This window comes from Leptodactylus fuscus, chromosome 1 (assembly GCF_031893055.1).
Source record: "Leptodactylus fuscus isolate aLepFus1 chromosome 1, aLepFus1.hap2, whole genome shotgun sequence".
In the NCBI taxonomy this organism is placed as follows: Eukaryota; Metazoa; Chordata; class Amphibia; order Anura; family Leptodactylidae; genus Leptodactylus; species Leptodactylus fuscus.
Genome location: NC_134265.1, coordinates 289,429,532 through 289,449,336, shown reverse-complemented (window position 1 = coordinate 289,449,336; position 19,805 = coordinate 289,429,532). Strand labels below are relative to the sequence as shown.

At 41.9% G+C, this 19,805-nt stretch overlaps 1 protein-coding gene across 1 annotated transcript; it reads left to right on the top strand.

Annotated features, from left to right (window-relative positions):
* Positions 1–3,103: 3,103 nt before the first annotated feature.
* SPMIP2 (sperm microtubule inner protein 2) lies at positions 3,104–16,358 on the top strand. Its single transcript, XM_075265701.1, has 4 exons — positions 3,104–3,176; positions 4,999–5,228; positions 10,103–10,161; positions 16,235–16,358. The coding sequence occupies exons 1-4, from the start codon at positions 3,104–3,106 to the stop codon at positions 16,356–16,358; spliced, it is 486 nt and encodes a 161-aa protein (XP_075121802.1).
* The last annotated feature ends 3,447 nt before the right edge of the window (positions 16,359–19,805 follow it).

The window sequence follows — 19,805 nt, the reverse complement described above, 5'->3', positions numbered from 1 at the left end:
GATCCTACTAAATGTCTGTTCTGCCACATGTGTAGGTAGCAGTACTGGGTAACATCTGGATGTTCTTTCTCCCCATGGAGTAACAGGATTACTTTCAGCATCACTGGTGCCCATCGGTGCAGCCTGAGAATATCCACAAGCAGAGGCTGTTACGGATCATTTTCCTATTTGAAAGTCTCAGATAATAATCCTATTCATTTCAACATTATTAAGCATCAGATTCTTTGGCAAAATACTGATAAGTATATAAACAGCAAAACAGATCACAGCAGAACAGAAGCCGCATCTTGGCTTTCTATGACTATTTCTAACCGCATTAGTTCCCACAAAATATACCAAATATGTAGACGACTCCCTGAAATACACATATGTGAGCACCGGCGCAACGGCTTAATTATCCAAATAGCAGCAAATCCAAATGAATCTCCAAAGACTCTCATTAAAAATTCTAGAAGTGGAACTGGAGTGGAACATTACTTCTCACAGCCAAGTCATCCAATAACATATTTGAACCCACAGAGGAATGCTTGAAAACACCCAAGTTAAAGAAACACTTCAACTCACAATGAACTTTAACTCGATAAATTGTGGTTTTGCATTGCAATGATTTCCTAGCTCATCCTAGACAAAACTCTGGCTTTTCTCTGTGTCCAGATGTCACTCATATGGAATCGATTTAGTGGGAGCAAATTACAAATTTTTATAACACATCACAATGCCTTTATTTTACTATGGCTGATAGATTCTGGAGATGGGATAGGTACACACAGTGCATTTCATAGTATGTCCCAATAAAAGTGACAGCTACAGTGCTATCATAGGCAGCGCACTAGTGCCCCCGTAATGTGGAGAGTGGCTAACTTCTGGATCATGGATGGCCCATCAGGAGTGGGAGCTTGAGAGGGTGTAGCACTAGGACAATGCTCTCAAATTCTGGCTGTTGGTGCAAGCAGGACAGTTGATAATAGTATGAAGTGCAAGGATCAAGTGAGGAGAAGTCAGACAGCAGAATACAGTGTAGTTTGGAAGAGAGTCTGAGACTGGGCAAGTGCTCCACAACTTACTATAAGCTGGTGAGTAGATAATGGGGCTAAACCATGGGAGCAGCCTATACACCTTAATTACATATCCTGCCCAAAAGAGGAGAGCCCTCTTGAATCAACAAAGTGGCTGAAGATTGACAGTAAGTAGTCAGAAAGTTGTTCCTTTACCCAAGTTACAGTAAAGAACCATCAATTGTTGGTTGTCACTATTGTGTGCTTACAACCCTATAACAGAGCCAAACAAGGAACCCATAGCAATGACAGCCATAATGCATAAGGGCCCCCACCCCACTGTTTTTATTTTCAAAAGGCCATAACCTGGTGGTTTATTTCAGCAAATAACAACTGATATTCCCCTATTGATCCCTGCTCCTGCCTAGGCCCTCCTCTTCTTTGCCTATAGCCTCTAGGTGGCACCACACCTTACATCTCATTGCTGGTCCAGACATTGCTTCCGTTCATTGTGGGAGGTAATATGCAGCAAGAGACTGAAGACAAAGCGAGAGCGCCCCTAAGAAGAAGCTGGGATAGATAAGTGAATACTGTCATCTACCTGCTGGAGTAATTCAGTAGGTAGCAGCCTACTGGATCGGTATATTGTGTGGGGGTCAGTATGGAGGGCAAGTACTGCGTGGGATCCAATATATGGAGAAGCTACTATGTGGGGGTCTCTTATTGTGTGGGAGCCACTATGGCTTTTACTGTATGGGTTCCTGTAACCGGGGCCCTTACTGTATGCTGGCCAATAAGGAACAGTATTTTATATGAAAATTAATAAAAGGCAATGCACCGTGTGTGGGGGGAATGTCAGCAAAGGGGATGTGATACAGTGTGGGAGGCCAGGAAAGGCAATGTTTATACGATGGACTGGCCAGCCAGTTTGCCATGGGGGCTGGTCTTTCCTAGTTATGCTCCTGCTAGTAACCTCCCTGGTATATAAGAAAAAGGTTAGCCTGCCCGTGTTGTCACACTAGGACAGCCCTGTAGAGAAACTTTAGTGACTTGATTCATTTTAACTACAACGAAAACTCTCAAAAACACTATCGATTTGAGAAGACCACCCCCTTTTCCAGACCAGATTTTCTGTGCCAGATTTTCACTTCCACCACATATCACACATACTAGTCATCTTCTTTGAGGGAGGTCGTCTGTAATAACTATGAAAAATTAGCATCAACACTTCAATGTGTTCTTGAAGACACATTCTAAGAATCCTGAGAAATCAAGTTTTTGTATTGTTTTTGATTCTTTTTTCCATATAATTAATTGAAATGCAAAAAGTAGCAGAAACAGCAAGTTATGTTTGATACTATGAAGTCTATGGCTACATATGTATGAGCCGTCAAACTAGTTAAGTGATATACTGGCAGAGCTTCACAGGAAAGCGGCTGGACTGTATTTACTGCACAGGCATATCACGTGCTTGCCTCAAGCAGCACACTTTAGAGGGGAAGCCGCCAAACGGAATCTAAGGTTTCGTTTCATCTTTTAGCATTCGTTTTTTTAGCAATCCAGAATTGTTAAAGCATTTTCTAGTTTTATTTAAATCAGACTCAATTTTCCAATATAGTTTGCGTTTCAGTTCTTCGCCATTTTCAAGATGTCTGCTTGCTGTTAAAAGCTGTGTATTTATGTATTAATGTGACCATGTCGTCATCATATATAAGCACAATAACTTCACCCTATCATTAAAGAATCCATTTTCTTGTAGCTGTTCATATTGGACAGACACTGCGTTGTTTTATCTCAGGTTTATTTACAGGCCACAATAGATATTGCAGTTTACACTTAGTATATTGTACTAGCTGTGCGTGTTCGTGACCTGCAGCTCTGGGAATTTGCCTTGAGTCAGGACCACTTTCAGCAGGATCCACTACTATTGTAATCTCTCCAGTTGTCCCGGTGACTTTGTTGCTGAGGAAACCTTGTTTGGTCAATGGACAAAGATATGAGAATCCTATTTCACTGCTCAGTGACTGCCGGCCGATCAGACTGCAGGCTTCACTCATTCATATAGAGTTACTGACTTGTCTTGCCATTTGTCTGCCTGGCAGCACAGCATGCACCCAATGCATAATGGCCGTCCCTTGTCCTGCTATCCTCATGACACAGGAAAAAGGATGCTGTATACAGGTAACACGCCAGCACATCACAAGTGCATGATACATGTCTGCTTCTCTATCAGGCAACAATGTGACTGTATTTCATGGTACAGAATATGGCAGAGTTCTTTCACCATTTGCAAATAGTCATCATTTTTGCTACAGTCACATTTATGTTTCTGTATCTCTCTTTGGATATTATATTTATATCATATTCTATTAAGTTCATCTCTATCTAAATCTAATATTGATTTATCTATGTAGTGATGAGGAACAGGGGGCTAAGGAGCCTCATTCTAGTGATTGGTCAGGTGGCCTAAAAGTGCGAGCCCCCAGGGATGTCAATCCTAAACTTAAGCCATTGACGTAATAGTCTAGAAAATCTCTTTGTCTTGCTGTTAATTCATTATGTTCAATGTCTCATTCGTTGTAATACATTTAAAGTCTACTAGAGAGCAGTTTCTCCCTGTATACATATAATCATGTATAGATATAATACAGTCATATAATACAGTCAGTCTGCTGCATCTGGTAGCTATTGATTCATGGAGCACAAAGAAAGTTCACCATTGATGTAGCTAAGCAACATTAGTCTCTATCAAATCATTCCTAAAGCATCTAATATTTACCAACTTTTTATATCAATACAAGAGTAAATAATCTATGGAAAAGCTTTGCACAGGATAGAATACAGTCATTGAGCCAAGAGTAACACATGCAGTGCAATTTACTATACCCTCTCTAAACCAGAGAACTGGCGTATATGAGAATATTTGGTGCACGAGCCTTACATCAGCCACTTCCCTCTTTCTGTCACTCACTTGCCACATTTTATGAAAGTGGATAGAGTAGGGAAGAGACCAAGGAAGTCCAGGCCTGATTTATACAGGAAATCTATGCCCCTTCCTGACTGCTGTAGATTCCCATTTTGGTGAATGGGAGTATGCCTGAATTATTAAAAAGCCATAGCCTGTAAATAATTCAGTAAACAGAGAATCTCTTACTCTTATCCAGGTCACCATGTCTAGAAGTTGTGGTAACCAAACTGGATTCAAGGAAGTGCCGGCTGCACATGAGACAACAGCAACAAGAGGAGAGTCCGACACACTTTTTATCCAATAAAAACGGAGCGTTATTTGAGGTAATTAAAACCACGTTCACGCAAGAACACGGACACGTACCAGGAAGACTTAGTCCTATGACAAGATCTGCCTGAAACACCAGTCTTCTTGCATGTACTTGGTTTTATTTGCTTCAAATAAATACTGTTGTTATTGGATCAGTGTGCTCCGGTTCCTCTTACAAAATTCAGACACAGTGAGGGCTATCAGGGAAATGTATAGGTCATATATGGTCCTTGGTCATGTGATATACACACAGTGGCACAGCTTGTTATAGTCACTGCACAGTAATCAGACGTCTGCCTGGTAACGAGCTGTGCACCTGTGTGTACATCACATGGACTGTATATCCCATGACCATGGACTGTATATCCCATGACCATGGACTGTATATCCCATGACCATGGACTGTATATCCCATGACCATGGACTGTATATCCCATGACCATGGACTGTATGTCCCATGACCATGGACTGTATATCACATGAAAGAATGACAGCAAGCAGAGATCTAGAAAACCACGAAGACTTTACACAGAAAGTATATTGGAAAATTGTACAACTTTTCATTATACAATGATATTTGTCTTTCAATATTAGTCTAAAACTGGACAACACCTATAAGAGACTAATAGATCGAGGTCGTAGCCTGTGACTATATGTGTATGATCTGCTCAGTATAAATGCTCAATATACTCATGTGTGGTTACCAAAGCTCTTTGTGTTCTGTAGGCCCAGACTATAAGAGAGATTACAGGACAAGACTTCCTGACTACACCACTTATATTGGAGAAGGGGTGCCATCTCCGGAAGGCACTGGTGATGTGAATTATCTGTATCGAGCTGCACCAAGCACTCCTGCCCCACTGCCTAAAGACTCTTATGTAGGTGGCATAGGCTGGGGAGTGTCTGAATTCAGCTTCCTAAACAGAAGCCAGCTATGTAGCAACCATCAGATCAAGGTAGGTATGCTGGGACTACTATGTGCATACACTGTAGTCAGCATAACATGTTATCAGTATATAATAAATTCCATACACCTTAAATATCATCTAGGAAAGTTATACAAAATTAATCAATGATACAAATAGGCTCACCTACCTCCTGATGTCTTCCAACCTATGATAGTTTACCTCATTTGGGTTAGGTATTATCATCAGCTGGTGCAGACGGAGTAATCTTCTAAATTTAGTGGTTTTAGGCCACTCTGATGCATCCCGATTTTTGTTATAATTATAATGGACATGTATACATCATAACAATAAACTCTATGTGTAAATATTAATGGAATATGCAAATAACTTGTCCTTTTCTAGTTTGGCGTTATTCCCAGATCGTGGCACTCTCTGAAGGCCAGGCGCTGATCTGAAGGGAACTACCTTCTATAAGGTAGCACTAGAGAAACAGTTTTCTTTTTTCCATCAAGGAACACCTATTTGCATTTTTCTTTCCCAGAGTTCCATTTTACATAAATCAATTTACAGTATATCATTTATTTTATATCTTATATATATTTGTAGATCTTTTCAACTCTACAATAACCACGGGCAACATTTTAAGAGGCCTATAAATTCAGATGCAAATGCAAAAAATGAACTTTTGTTTTAATCGCTTTATTGTCACTTCCCTGATCAAAGTTCATTGGCGCTGGTTAATAAGCAGCATAGGCCGTGCCAACTACTGCCATAATTGGTAGTGATATTTTTAGACTTGGGAATAGAATCACATTATATAACTTTCCCAGTAATAGTTACATACTAGATTACAGCGTGAAATGCTTAGAATGTGATATATTACTCAGAATCCTTGGTATACAGATCTTAATAGTCAGCGTGTGGGTCGTGACAGACTCAGGACACCCTATGGAGATTACCATGGCTTTACACTCAATATCTATATCCTATCTTATAGCATTGTAAAGAGATAAGTATGGCCTGGTAACATTCTTTCTGCTTGACCAATTCAGTAAATGGGATTACATAGTTTTGTATTCAGGAACCTTCTTCTGTCATAGAGAATGATCAAACCAGACCAGACACCAATTTGTCAAGCATGGTTTACTTGTTTTAATTGAGAACTAAGTTCTTTGTCCTTCAGTGTTTCTAGAGCACTACATGTCCACCACAACCTACAGTGCCCTTAGAGCCATTCAGTACACATAGCATTCAGAAATATGACATGACAATATTGTAATCACTCATTACAGATAAGTTATAAATGAGACTATAAATGTATCGTGTTCAGTCTATTGATACGTAACATGACATAATAGTCAGGCTTTTCTAATGACATGTAGCTAGCATGTGGATAGCCTGCACTTATCCTGCACACTTCCTGAGCTCCGTAGAGAACAGCAGGAATCCCCTCTTAATGACTAACCTTCATGGCATTTCCTAGAATGCTTTTCTCCATAGGTCACCTTTGAATTAAATCAAACACTTGACTATTCTTGAAGGTTACAATTATGTTTTTAATTATATAAGAAAGTATACATTCAATCCATTTGCACTGTAGCTGGTGCGCTGCTGGGCACAATAATATACAATGTATTTCTTTACTGCCGTCGGTGACTTTAGAGGCTGCAATATTATGTCTGAATGCTTATTACAATGGCATACTTACATCTGTATGAGTCTCTATATATTCACATGGCTCCTAGTATTCTCAAGAACCTACAAACAATTAGCTGTTGACCATATGGATTTTTACATATGGAGATATTTAGCAGGGCTGTTTCTAGGTGCTCATATCAGGGACTTCCGCTTCAAATTATTATTCAGTTTTCAGTTTACTTAATTTTCAGCCAATTCTTTACTCAGTCAATGGGAATGGTAACACTCAGTTTTAATTCTATTCATACAATTCCATGAAAAGGCACATGTAGGGGGATGTGACCATGACCTTCTTAAGCGGCAAGTTCAGAACTTGAAAAGTATATGGTTATTTTGGTCTATTTTACACTCAGGGATAACACACAGTACTGATAATGTACACAAAGGTATGACCAGCGCCGCTCCTCCGATGAGGCGACCTGAAGCGACCGCTTCAGGCAGCGCTATGCCAGGGCCCCGAGGAGGGCGGCATTTTTGCTTACCTAAGCCAGTCCAGGACAAGCTGTCCTGGACTGGCTTAGCGTCACCGTCACCAAGCGTTGGATTGGGGAGGCCCTGTGGACGCAGCGCTGCTCCAGCAGCCTCCCCTCACGCTCAGGCAGAGTGCAGGTCCTCTCCCTGCCTGCTCTCTGCCTGCTAACGACGCCCCGCCCTGCCCCCTCCGCTCCGTCCCCACCTCCGGGGGGGTGGGGGGGGGGGGTGGCATCTTTCTGTCATCTGCCTCGGGTGGCGAAAAAGGTAGGTTCACCCCTGGGTATGACAGAACAGAAATATTGCCAATATTGGTGTCAAAGTACAGGATAATAAACACAGTGATGTCACAGAACAGGGATAATAAAGTGATGTCACAGGATGAGGGATAGTAAACACAGAACTGGGATAATAACCATAGTGGTGTCACAGTACGGATATAATAAACCCAGTGATGTCACAGTACAGTGATAATAAATACAGTAATGTCACAGTACAGGGATAATAAACACAATAATGTCACAGTACAGGGATAATAAACACAGTAATGTCACAGTACAGGGATAATATACACAGTGATGTCACAGTACAGGGATAATAAACACAATAATGTCACAGTACAGGGATAATAAACACAGTAATGTCACAGTACAGGGATAATATACACAGTGATGACACAGTACAAGTATAATAAACACAGTGATGTCACAGTATAAGGTATAATAAACACAGTGATGTCACAGTATAAGGGATAATAAACACAGTGATGTCACAGTACAGGGATAATAAACACAGTGATGTCACAGTATAAGTATAATAAACACAGTGATGTCACAGTATAAGGGATAATAAACACAGTGATGTCACAGTATAAGGGATAATAAACACAGTGATGTCACAGTACAGGGATAATAAACACAGTGATGTCACAGTATAAGGGATAATAAACACAGTGATGTCACAGTACAGGGATAATATACACAGTGATGTCACAGTATAAGGGATAATAAACACAGTGATGTCACAGTACAGGGATTATAAACACAGTGATGTCACAGTACAGGGATAATAAACACAGTGATGTCACAGTACAGGGATAATAAACACAGTGATGTCACAGTACAGGGATAATATACACAGTGATGACACAGTACAAGTATAATAAACACAGTGATGTCACAGTATAAGGGATAATAAACACAGTGATGTCACAGTACAGGGATAATAAACACAGTGATGTCACAGTACAGGGATAATACACACAGTGATGTCACAGTACAGGGATAATAAACACAGTGATGTCACAGTACAGGGATTATAAACACAGTGATGTCACAGTACAGGATAATACACACAGTGATGTCACAGTACAGGGATAATAAACACAGTGATGTCACAGTACAAGTATAATAAACACAGTGATGTCACAGTACAGGGATAGTAAGCACAGTGATGTCACAGTATAAGGGATAATAAACACAGTGATGTCACCGTACAGGGATAGTAAGCACAGTGATGTCACAGTATAAGAAATAATAAACACAGTGATGTCACCGTACAGGGATAGTAAGCACAGTGATGTCACAATATAAGGGATAATAAACACAGTGATGTCATAGTACAGGGATAATAAACACAGTGATGTCACAGCAGACCTTAAAGGTACCTTATACACACAATATTATAGACAGCCAAAATAGATGATTTTGTCTATTGCAGACAACTATTGTTTGAAAAATTAGTATGAAATACACAGGTCTGCCAATTTTTTTTTCAAGAGCTGTTTTGGTTAATCCACGTAATCTTTATGTTTTTTGGTGCGCTGAATCCGACATTGCGTTTCCTGACAATTAGGTAACTGTGTTAAATAAGGCAATACCTCAAATACCTTAATTAATTAATAGCAATTTGGACTTTAAATTTAGTTACAAACCCATAATATAAAAAAAATACCAAAAAGTTAAAATAATTATTTTATTTTTATTATTTTTACATTTTTGATTTTTTTTATATTATGAATTTTTAACCAAATTTAAAGTCCAAATTACTATTAATTAATTAACATAAGTGCATTTAAGATATAAAATGCCAAAAAAAGTTCTCTCAAAGAAAAGACCTTCCAGAGCGAGTGAATAGAAAATGCTCAGAGAGACCTTCCAGATACTACTCACAAGTGTAAATGCACCAAGAAGAGCCTCACAAGGAAGAAGAATTGCGTTTAGAGTGTTAGTGGCTCATTTCAGTTCAAAAAAGGATTTTCATGAAAAAATTCTAATAAAACATTAATTTTATAAGTCTATTTCCACTTATTTTGAGGTATTGCCTTATTTAACACCATTGCCTAAATTGTCAGGAAACGTGATGTCCTATGAAAAAATGGAGGTCATTTTCAGATTGAGCGCATCAAAAATCATAAAGATTACGTGGAATAACCAAAACAGCTCTTGAAAAAATATGTTTTGCATACCTGTGTAATTTGATACATTTGAAGACAATTTACCATTTTGTGGCAAATCCTGACGTCTAGGAGATTTTTCAATGTTTTCAGCACACCAAAATACATGGAAATTAGCTGAAAACAATCAAACAGCTATTTAGTCGCAGACCTGTGTTATCCTTGAGATTAAAATGCTTATTTGCTACTTTGTTCAAGGACCATGACAACTGATCAGATACAATGTCACGTCACACGACCAGATATGTTCTGCTGCCAGTGTATTTTTGTGATGCTTCTGTTTTATTTCTTACATTAGATTGGGGAATTTCGCAGGGACTGTGAAGATAAAATAACTCATAGATTTCAAAATCCTTGGTAAGTGCTGTGTGCCAGAGCCATTGCCATACAAAACCCCTTTATTTATTATTTATTTTCCTTACCTATATAGCGCCATCATATTCCGCAGCACTTTACAAACATTGTCCGTCACTGTCCCATATAGGGCTCACAATCTACGTTCCCAGACAAGAAACCGGAGGACCCAGAGGAAACCCTTCTTAAAACGCACTGTCATTGTCTGATAGCGAACCAACTCGTCTGAATTTTAGTCACCAAGTTTTAGCATGTGGATGAGAGGTGTTAAATCCCATCTGCAGTGCTTTGACTGTAAATCGCAGCAAGTTAGCGACCACCAATTTTGCAGTGGCTAACCTGTTGCCATCATGGTACGTGTGGCCCTAGCTTTATAGGGATCTTATTCATAACAGTTTTTTTGTTATACAGCTCCCCCAATGATATACTGATCATAGAGCATCACATTGTTTTTGGTCCACAGCAACTATAATTTTTGGAGGGCCAGCAGCTGTTCAGTTACCCTGTAGGGATAATGTAGCATTACACAGCTTTCATGGAAATCCATGGACTGTTCCTATTTGACTCTCCAGAGCAAGAGTAGTTCTTTGTAGTCCATCTAAGGAGACATTCACATGACCATGGAAAAAACTGCATGAAAAACAAATAAACAGTCTATATACTAAAGGCCACTTGGCATCTGTGGGACATCAGTTTTCACAGATCCTTCATGGGCTAATCCGAGAAAAATGGTCACGAATACAATGTTGGACCTCCAAAAAAAAAAAAATAGACATGTGAATTGACACATTGAAATCAATAGGGCAGATTTATTTGGACTAAAACTGCTTACACCAGTCTTAATAAAGACCCCCAACTGGCTCAAGATGCTACTGGAAGAAGCTGTGGCCTATTAAGAAATCAGACATAAAGGGAAGTCTATGCCAGTTAGGAGCTGGTTGTAGAATTCTTGTATAACCCATTCCAGCTTATGGCCTGAGCCAGTGGCGTAACTACCACAGAAGCAGCGGAGGCAGCTGCACAGGGCCCGGGACATTAGGGGCCCGGTGACAGCCGCTATCGCTGTGTTTTTTTCTTTTTTCTTAATAGGCCGTTACCGACTGGAGTTATTCCAGCCAGTAACAGGCCCTATTTGGGCCGGGATCAGTAAGTGACACCGCGGGCCCCACAAAGACTATTATACTCGGGGGCAGACCCCTGAATATAATGATCGGAGGCCTGGGAGATGTAAGAAACATAAAAAACTGTGTTACTTACCTCTCCAGGCTCCGGGCAGGCTTCGGCCTAGTTGTCTGATGTCTCTGTCGTCACAAGAACCTGGCCTGCGTCCCAGGTCATGTGAAGTCTGACGTCATTGAAGAAAGCTGACAGCAGAGGACTGCAGCAGAGCCGGGGGACAGGTAACAGTGGTTTTTTTATTTTTTTATTCCCCATGGTCTCCGGTTATTATACTCTGGGGTCTGAAAAGACCCCAGAGTACAATAATTGTTTATGGGTGTCCACAGTGGGACTTAATACTGTGTGCAGGGGACACTATGGGGACATAATACTGTGTGCAGGGGCCACTATGGAGACATAATACTGTGTGCAGGAGTCACTATGGGGACATAATACTGTGTGCAGGAGTCACTATGGGGACATAATACTGTGTGCAGGGGCCACTGAGGGACATAATACGGTACTATTCCGTTATCGGGCCAGCAGAGCTGTTCAGCACTAGTATCGGGACAGCAGCAAGCAAGGCCGCATACCCGCATCGCAGTACAGTTCCGGACAGCATCGCGCATCGCAGATGAGTTTGGGACAGCATCGGGTTCAGCAGCATTCACACACACACACAGCTAATTGTAAGTGGATATACTTTATTTCGTAATTGCCGGCAGAGATGCTCAGCACTAGTTATCGGGACAGCAGCAGCATCGTAGTGAGAGAAATGGACGTGCCGGGCTGGTCCGATGCTGACAGAAAAATTGGGCGCCAAATTAGTGTGTTCGTAGTTGTAGTCACAGTACTCACCATTGTTTCAGTCACAGTTCTCAGCAGTTTTGTCAGATGGATTACACGCTGTGGGATTTACCTGCAGATGAAAAATCAGCAATTGAACTGTTCCAAGCCAATGGTCTGATCCATAAGAGCCGGTTTTGTGTTCGTAACCACCAGATGAAAATGTGTTTTTTGGCCAAAGCATCTCCAAAATGGCGGTGCAGCAAACGTCCGTGTGACGAAAAAAAGGGTGTGAGATCGCAAACTTGGTTTGCCAACTCACGCATTCCTTTTCTTACGGCTGCCCGTTTCATATATTGTTGGTGCCAAGAGCTGACATCCGTAGAGTTTTGTGAACAGCAATTGAAGATGAATCACAACACCTTCGTAGATTGGAATAATTACCTCCGCGAAGTGTGTACAAGTGCCTTAATATCCCGACCTTCTACAAAAATAGGAGGCCTAAACAAAGTGGTTGAGGTGGATGAAAGCCTTTTTACAAAAAGGAAAAACAACAGCGGCCGGGTTCTGCCACCACAATGGATCTTTGGAGGATTGTGCCGTGAGACTAAGGAGTGTTTTGTTGTTGCAGTCCCAGAAAGATCAGCTACAACATTGATAGCTTCTATTAAAGCCAACGTGGCAGATGGGAGTATAATATACTCTGATTGCTGGAAGGGGTATAATACTACAGACTTAAAAGCTGCTGGCTACGACCATTTAACAGTGAACCACAAGTACAATTTTGTTGACCCAAACACTCAGTGCCACACGCAAAATGTGGAACGTTTGTGGGGAAGTGCTAAATGGCGCAATAAAAGACAGCGCGGAACAGCCCGCCAGCATCTGGAGTCATACTTAGCCGAATTTATGTGGCGACAAAATCATTCCAAAGAAACAATGTTCACAGATTTGTTAAAAGAGATCGCTAATTTCATGCCTCCTGTTTAAGACAAGTTATATAACACAGCCCGACACGTCCATTTCTCTCACTACGATGCTGCTGCTGCTGCTGTCCCGATAACTAGTGCTGAGCATCTCTGCCGGCAATTACGAAATAAAGTATATCCACTTACAATTAGCTGTGTGTGTGTGTGAATGCTGCTGAACCCGATGCTGTCCCAAACTCATCTGCGATGCGTGATGCTGTCCGGAACTGTACTGCGATGCGGGTATGCGGCCTTGCTTGCTGCTGTCCCGATACTAGTGCTGAACAGCTCTGCTGGCCCGATAACGGAATAGTACCCATAATACTGTGTGCAGGGGACACTATTGGGGTTAATACTGTGTGCAGGGGCCACTGAGGGACATAATACTGTGTGCAGGGGCCACTAAAGGACATAATAGAGCGCGGAGAAGGGTGTCGGTCGGGGCCCCCATGTCAAAAGTTCACCACCCAAACACTCAGTGCCACACGCAAAATGTGGAACGTTTGTGGGGAAGTGCTAAATGGCGCAATAAAAGACAGCGCGGAACAGCCCGCCAGCATCTGGAGTCATACTTAGCCGAATTTATGTGGCGACAAAATCATTCCAAAGAAACAATGTTCACAGATTTGTTAAAAGAGATCGCTAATTTCATGCCTCCTGTTTAAGACAAGTTATATAACACAGCCCGACACGTCCATTTCTCTCACTACGATGCTGCTGCTGCTGCTGTCCCGATAACTAGTGCTGAGCATCTCTGCCGGCAATTACGAAATAAAGTATATCCACTTACAATTAGCTGTGTGTGTGTGTGAATGCTGCTGAACCCGATGCTGTCCCAAACTCATCTGCGATGCGTGATGCTGTCCGGAACTGTACTGCGATGCGGGTATGCGGCCTTGCTTGCTGCTGTCCCGATACTAGTGCTGAACAGCTCTGCTGGCCCGATAACGGAATAGTACCCATAATACTGTGTGCAGGGGACACTATTGGGGTTAATACTGTGTGCAGGGGCCACTGAGGGACATAATACTGTGTGCAGGGGCCACTAAAGGACATAATAGAGCGCGGAGAAGGGTGTCGGTCGGGGCCCCCATGTCAAAAGTTCACCACGGGGCCCCGCCATTCCTAGTTATGCCACTGGCCTGAGCTATAATGAAAATACATTGGGCTGAAATGTTCCCATCCCACTCCACCAACATCCGTGGAAAGTGGTGGGCACGTGGAGGTCACACACACTATTGAGCATCATTTTTAAACGTTTTAAGAACATTACATCAAAGTTGGATCAGCCTGTAGGGTGTTTTTCCACTTTAATTTTGGGGGTGACTCCAAATCCAGGCCTCAATTGGATAATACATTTGATTTCCATTGGTGATTTTTGTGTGATTTTGTTGTCATCACATTCAGCTTTGTACAGAGCAAAGTGAGCAATGAGAATATTTCATTTATTCAGATCTAGGAGGTGTTATTTGAGTGTTCCCTTTATATTTTTGAGCAGTGTAGTAAAGTAAAACAAATCAAGCTCTTACTTGGAACAAAACCAAAAAAACGCAATTTTTTTTCTGATAAGCTGAGAACTTTATTTTTTTTTTTTCTCAGCTGCTGAAATACATATATTGTAAAAATAAATAAATAAATAAATAAATAAAATAAATTTGTAGATATCACACCTTGGTATGGTTTGCAGTAATGTGTAACTTAGGCAGCTACATTTCCTACACTAAATCCAAAATGAACGGATATTTTATATCCAACAATTTCTTTGAATTAAAACATAAAAATTATGACTAAGATTGCGTAAAGACATTTGAGAGATTAGTTTGCAAATGTCTTGGACTTCAGATTTCTTTCTACTGACTAGGAACAACTGGAATGCAGTTTTATGGAAGAAAAATATTTATGTTTAATTTGACTTGTCTGTGTGGATGAAAATCCAGATGGGATCTATTAGGAAAGTTCTGTGATGTCACTAGGAAAGAAGCAGATACGTCTCATATAGCTCTTTAGGGCCATCTGCTGGCAGACAAGGGGACATTAAGAAAGCAGCCAGTTTTGTGTAGTTTCCCATCACAGTCCAGACATTTCCACCATTATAATAGAATAAGTGTGCTGCAATGGAACATTTCTGAAGATTTTCTATGGATTCCAGCCTATACACTGCAAAGGATGACATCTGCAACTCATAGCGTAGGCTGCAGATCTTTTTGTTATGTGTAAATTGGAATATACTGTATATAAAACTGCATTCACTAGCATTGTATTGTACTTTGTTGCTCTTCTCTATGCAGAATTTTAGTGTGGAATCTGCACCAAAAATCTGCAACAAATCCACCATGTCTGACCAGGGTCTTACCAATTCATCCAAGCATTATATGTTTACTGCCAGTTAGGAAATTTCATAGATCTCATCCCCACCTTGTGGAAAAATACATGCAACAAGCAGGCTGCAATTTCTGAAATCGCAGAATATCAATTACAGTATACCTATGGAAAACACCAGCGGTTTCCCTATATGTAGCAGCGCCTCACCTCCCATGAAGTGACCTGAAGCGACCGCTTCAGGCGGCGCTATGTCAGGGCCCCAGGGAGGGCGGCATTTTTGCTAACCTAAGCCAGTCCAGGACAAGCTGTCCTGGACTGGCTTAGCACCGAGCGGTGGTTTGGGGAGGCCACTGGAGCAGCGCTGCACCAGCAGCCTCCCCTCACGCTCAGGCAGAGAGCAGGCAGTCTCCGGGCTTGCTCTCTGCCGGCAAACGGCGCTAAGCCCCGCCCCCTTCGATTTGCCACATCCCCTCCGCTCAGCCACGCCCCTGCTCCGCCACCACCCCCGGCAAGGGGGGGGGCGCGGCTTTCTGTAGCTTGCCTCGGGCGGCGAAAGGGGCAGGTTCACCCCTGTGTATATAAGTGAAGCAGAAAGTCTGAGGAAACCTGTGTACTTTCTGTGAAAAGTACTGCAGGACACCACATGAGGCCTAAGGCAGGGTTCTCACCACCGTTGGATTCAGTTATGAAGGTGTCCATTTGAAATAAAACAAAAACGGACACCCATCATAATGGACACAAACTGACAATAACTGATGCCTATGTAGTGTTTTATATTATTATTATGAATGCAAAATAGAGTGAAAAATCTAATCTATATGTTCAATTGTCTTTTACTACAGGCACCCTCTGCCACGTGTGCTAGATTCACAAGGATTTGGATCCCGTGCAAAACTCGCATGGACTCATGACAGATTTATTGACTACTGCTATAGTAAATCAGAATGGGCACCAATGCTTGAGTGATACAAGACATTCTCTGCATCTTCCTCAGTGCAGGTATAAAGCTTATTGATCCCACATTGGCCTGGTTCACACAATGCTTTCTTAAATGGCAGTAATGAGCAGCACATTTCTATGCTTTGCAGATAAGCAGAAATTTTTTTTTATTATTATGCCAGTCAATGGGAGATTTTCCATTTAATGGCCATTCGTATGTAGGTGAAATGCATAGTAACATGTGCTGGGCATTACTTCAATGAGAAAAGCATGTAGTTCTTCAGTGAAACAAGCAACATGCCTTCAAGACAAAATCTTCACTGATAAATACACCATTTGCTATGCAAATTTGAGATTTCACATTTGATCAAATATCTTAAAGCAGGTCACAGACACAGCAGATACCAAAATCTTAGTTGTCCCCACAATTGTTCCTCTCACACACAGTAGTGATAATTTGATTTGGCATCTGTTGGGCCTTATTCACATGTCAGTGTTTTGGCCAATGATTTGCATTGGTGATGGTAATGCCAAAACCAGGGATAGGTTCACCTTACTTCTGTGTAGTCTGCACTACTGGTTTTGGCATACAATCACTGATGTTTTGGAGCCTACTAGGTCATAAATTGCTGTGATGCAGGGAGTTCCATTCATACTGCATAGATTGTGCCAGCGAATATGGTCCGCTCATGGACCACGTTACCTGGACAGGACTGGCAGTTGTGTGAAACCAGCTTCAGGATGCTTTTTATGGAGTAGCGCCATGTAATTGTCAATGAAAACAATGGGAAGCAACTGATTCTGGAGAGCCTGTCTGAGCAAAGAACATAATTGTGCTGAAACTAACAAACGATTGCTCAGGAATGGTGGGGGCTAGAATAACAATCCAACTGCACCAGAAACAGGAGCTGCAACTGATAAAGGATGCAAAGAGTTGGGGTTGGTGGAGGCAGGTTCAGTTTAAAGTTTTGAACTGATTGTGTATGGACGGTTTTATGTTTTGGGTGCCAATTCTCTTTAGTGAAGAAATGTGCCGGAGTTCACTTCCACTCCTTTGATACTTTCCTTTTTTTCCTAGGATGAAGAAAGTTGTTTTCTGTAAATATAAAATATACAGAGCATAACAACTATAGAAGACAACCTAGGGCTGGTTGAGCACCAAGTTTTTATGGGGTGATGTTTTGTTTTTTCCCGGAAATCATGTTGGCTTTCTAGCAGTATGTAATACCACGCATCTCTGAGGACATTAAAGGCCCTCTACGTCACAATAGAGTCTGATCTCTGCTACACACAGACCCGGTCGTAAAAAGTTCCATTAATTTAGTAATGGCAAATGTTAATGGCAGAGATGTATAATGCCACAACTTTACTAAATAAGTCATGTGCACGTTTGAGAGATGTTATGATGTATAAGTTTTCGTTTGGCTGAAATGACACTACTTGACAAATGTGGGATAGATTAGGAAACATTTATAAAAAAATAAAAATTCACCCCCCCCCAGACATTTTTCAAAAATTCACATAGAATGGGAGTATTAAGAAAGCTAACCATAACCCAGTGAAAGAGGCCTTAAAGGGCACCAATGGTTTATACCAGGGGTGCCCAATACGTCAATCGCGGGATGCAGCCAGGGATCCCTGGTGTCTGCTTGTTCACAGTGCAGGCTGAGAGTCGACTCTCAGCCTGCGCTGTGAACAAGCACTCCGGACACTTGCAGGCCGGGCAGCAGCAGCTCCGGGGGATGACGCGCTCCCCGCTCTTAGGGATAGAGGGAGCCGGGGTGCTGCCGCAGCCCCAGCCTGCCAGTGTCCAGAAATAACTCTCAGCCTGCGCTGTGAACAAGCAGACACCGGCGATACCTGGGCGGTCACATAACGCCGCTGTCTCCTGCTCCGCCCGGCCCACATACACACCCCACCTACAGGCCCACCCCAGCCCCACCCACAAGAAGTGGGTAGTAGATCTTTTGCCTTGGTCAGTTTATAAAATAGCTCACATGCTGAAAAAGTGTGAGCATCCTTGGTTTATACAAACTTGACATCACACAATAGTTAAATGTCAGAAATTTTGATCCGCAGTAGTTTTGTGGTACAAGATTTAACATAACTTTTATTTTGTTTTTTTCTTGAAAAGGTTTGTCCAGCTTCCCAGTGGCAGCAGTTCAGTGTCTACAGTGTATGCAGGTCTCTTGGCTGATATTCCGCTCATTATTGGCTGCAGCAGTTGCACAGGCCTCTGCAGTGACCAAGGATGGATTAGAAAGGGGACATGTGCTGTTGCCCAGGCCTGAGGCTGCGTTGCCCATTTGCCCTCAATAATAATCCAGCCCATTAATCAGCTTCCTGTGATTCAGCAGATTACTGCTGTGGGACATGGGAGTTTACTGAAGGGGAATATTTGTTGGGTGAACCTTGCAAAATTAGTCTTGTGAATATTCGCCCACTGGCTTAACTCAGACCAAAGCACAACTGCCATTATACTGTTGCGTCCATGCATCAGGATGCCAGTGTGACCCATATGACTACTAAGACACAATCACAGGCTGCTGAAGACCCAGACGTCATTGAGGAGGCCAGAAGAGGACAGGGACTGAGAAGGAGAGTAACACTTAGGTTTACTTACCTCTTCTGGACCTCCACTTATTATACTCTGGTGACCAAATTAGGGCCCCTACACACGGAGTTTACGCTCCGTGTATTCTGTCTACGCACTATGTATTCTATACATTTTACACGTGTAAAATGTAGTTAGCCATTGAATTCAACGGCTTTTTCGTATAACGCGCGTCTTTTTGCGTGCACAAAAAGACGCACATTATACGAATATGCCATTGAACTCAATGGCTAACTACATTTTACACGTGTAAAATGTACAGAATACACAGAGCGTAAACTCTGTGTGAAGGGGCCCTTATACTACTTAGAGGGGGATAGGTCATCAGTGTCAGATAAGTTGGGGTCCGAAACTTGAACCCCACCCCAGTCAGGTGTATTTGGCTGCTAGAAGCTGCCCTGCTCCGATTCAAGTAAAGGGCAGTGGGGTTGCTTTAGCAGGCACAACCGCTATACTATATGGACTGGAAGCTATGTACATAGTGCACAAAACTCTATAAAATGTAGTGGTGGGGTCTAGAAGTACAACCCCGATCCCATTCACTTCCCACCAAGTATATGGCTTCTGGCAGCCAAAAGGTAAAGTCCAGCTGTTGGGCCCTGACCAATCTGATATTAATGACCTATCCTGTCAATAGGTCACCAGTATCAATAACCTTCAGGTCCTGGATAACCCATTTAAATCTCTCTTCATTTCATTGTCAAGTAGGATGTCCTATTCACTGACTAATAACTATCTCAGTATCCACACTCATACAGAAGAGTGAATGACTTAATAGGACTAAAGTAAGCTCAGAGTTGAGTAGTGATCCAAAATAAAATAAAGGTTACAGAAACTATCCCCTCCCCACCAAAAAACAA

Bases quoted from the DNA above. Each gene is read 5' to 3' on its own strand.
- SPMIP2 (XM_075265701.1), top strand. From the start codon at position 3,104: ATGCACCCAATGCATAATGGCCGTCCCTTGTCCTGCTATCCTCATGAC. The intron at 3,177-4,998 runs GTAACACGCCAG...TGTGTTCTGTAG, and splicing joins AAAAAGGATGCTGTATACAG to GCCCAGACTATAAGAGAGAT. The intron at 10,162-16,234 runs GTAAGTGCTGTG...CTTTTACTACAG, and splicing joins CATAGATTTCAAAATCCTTG to GCACCCTCTGCCACGTGTGC.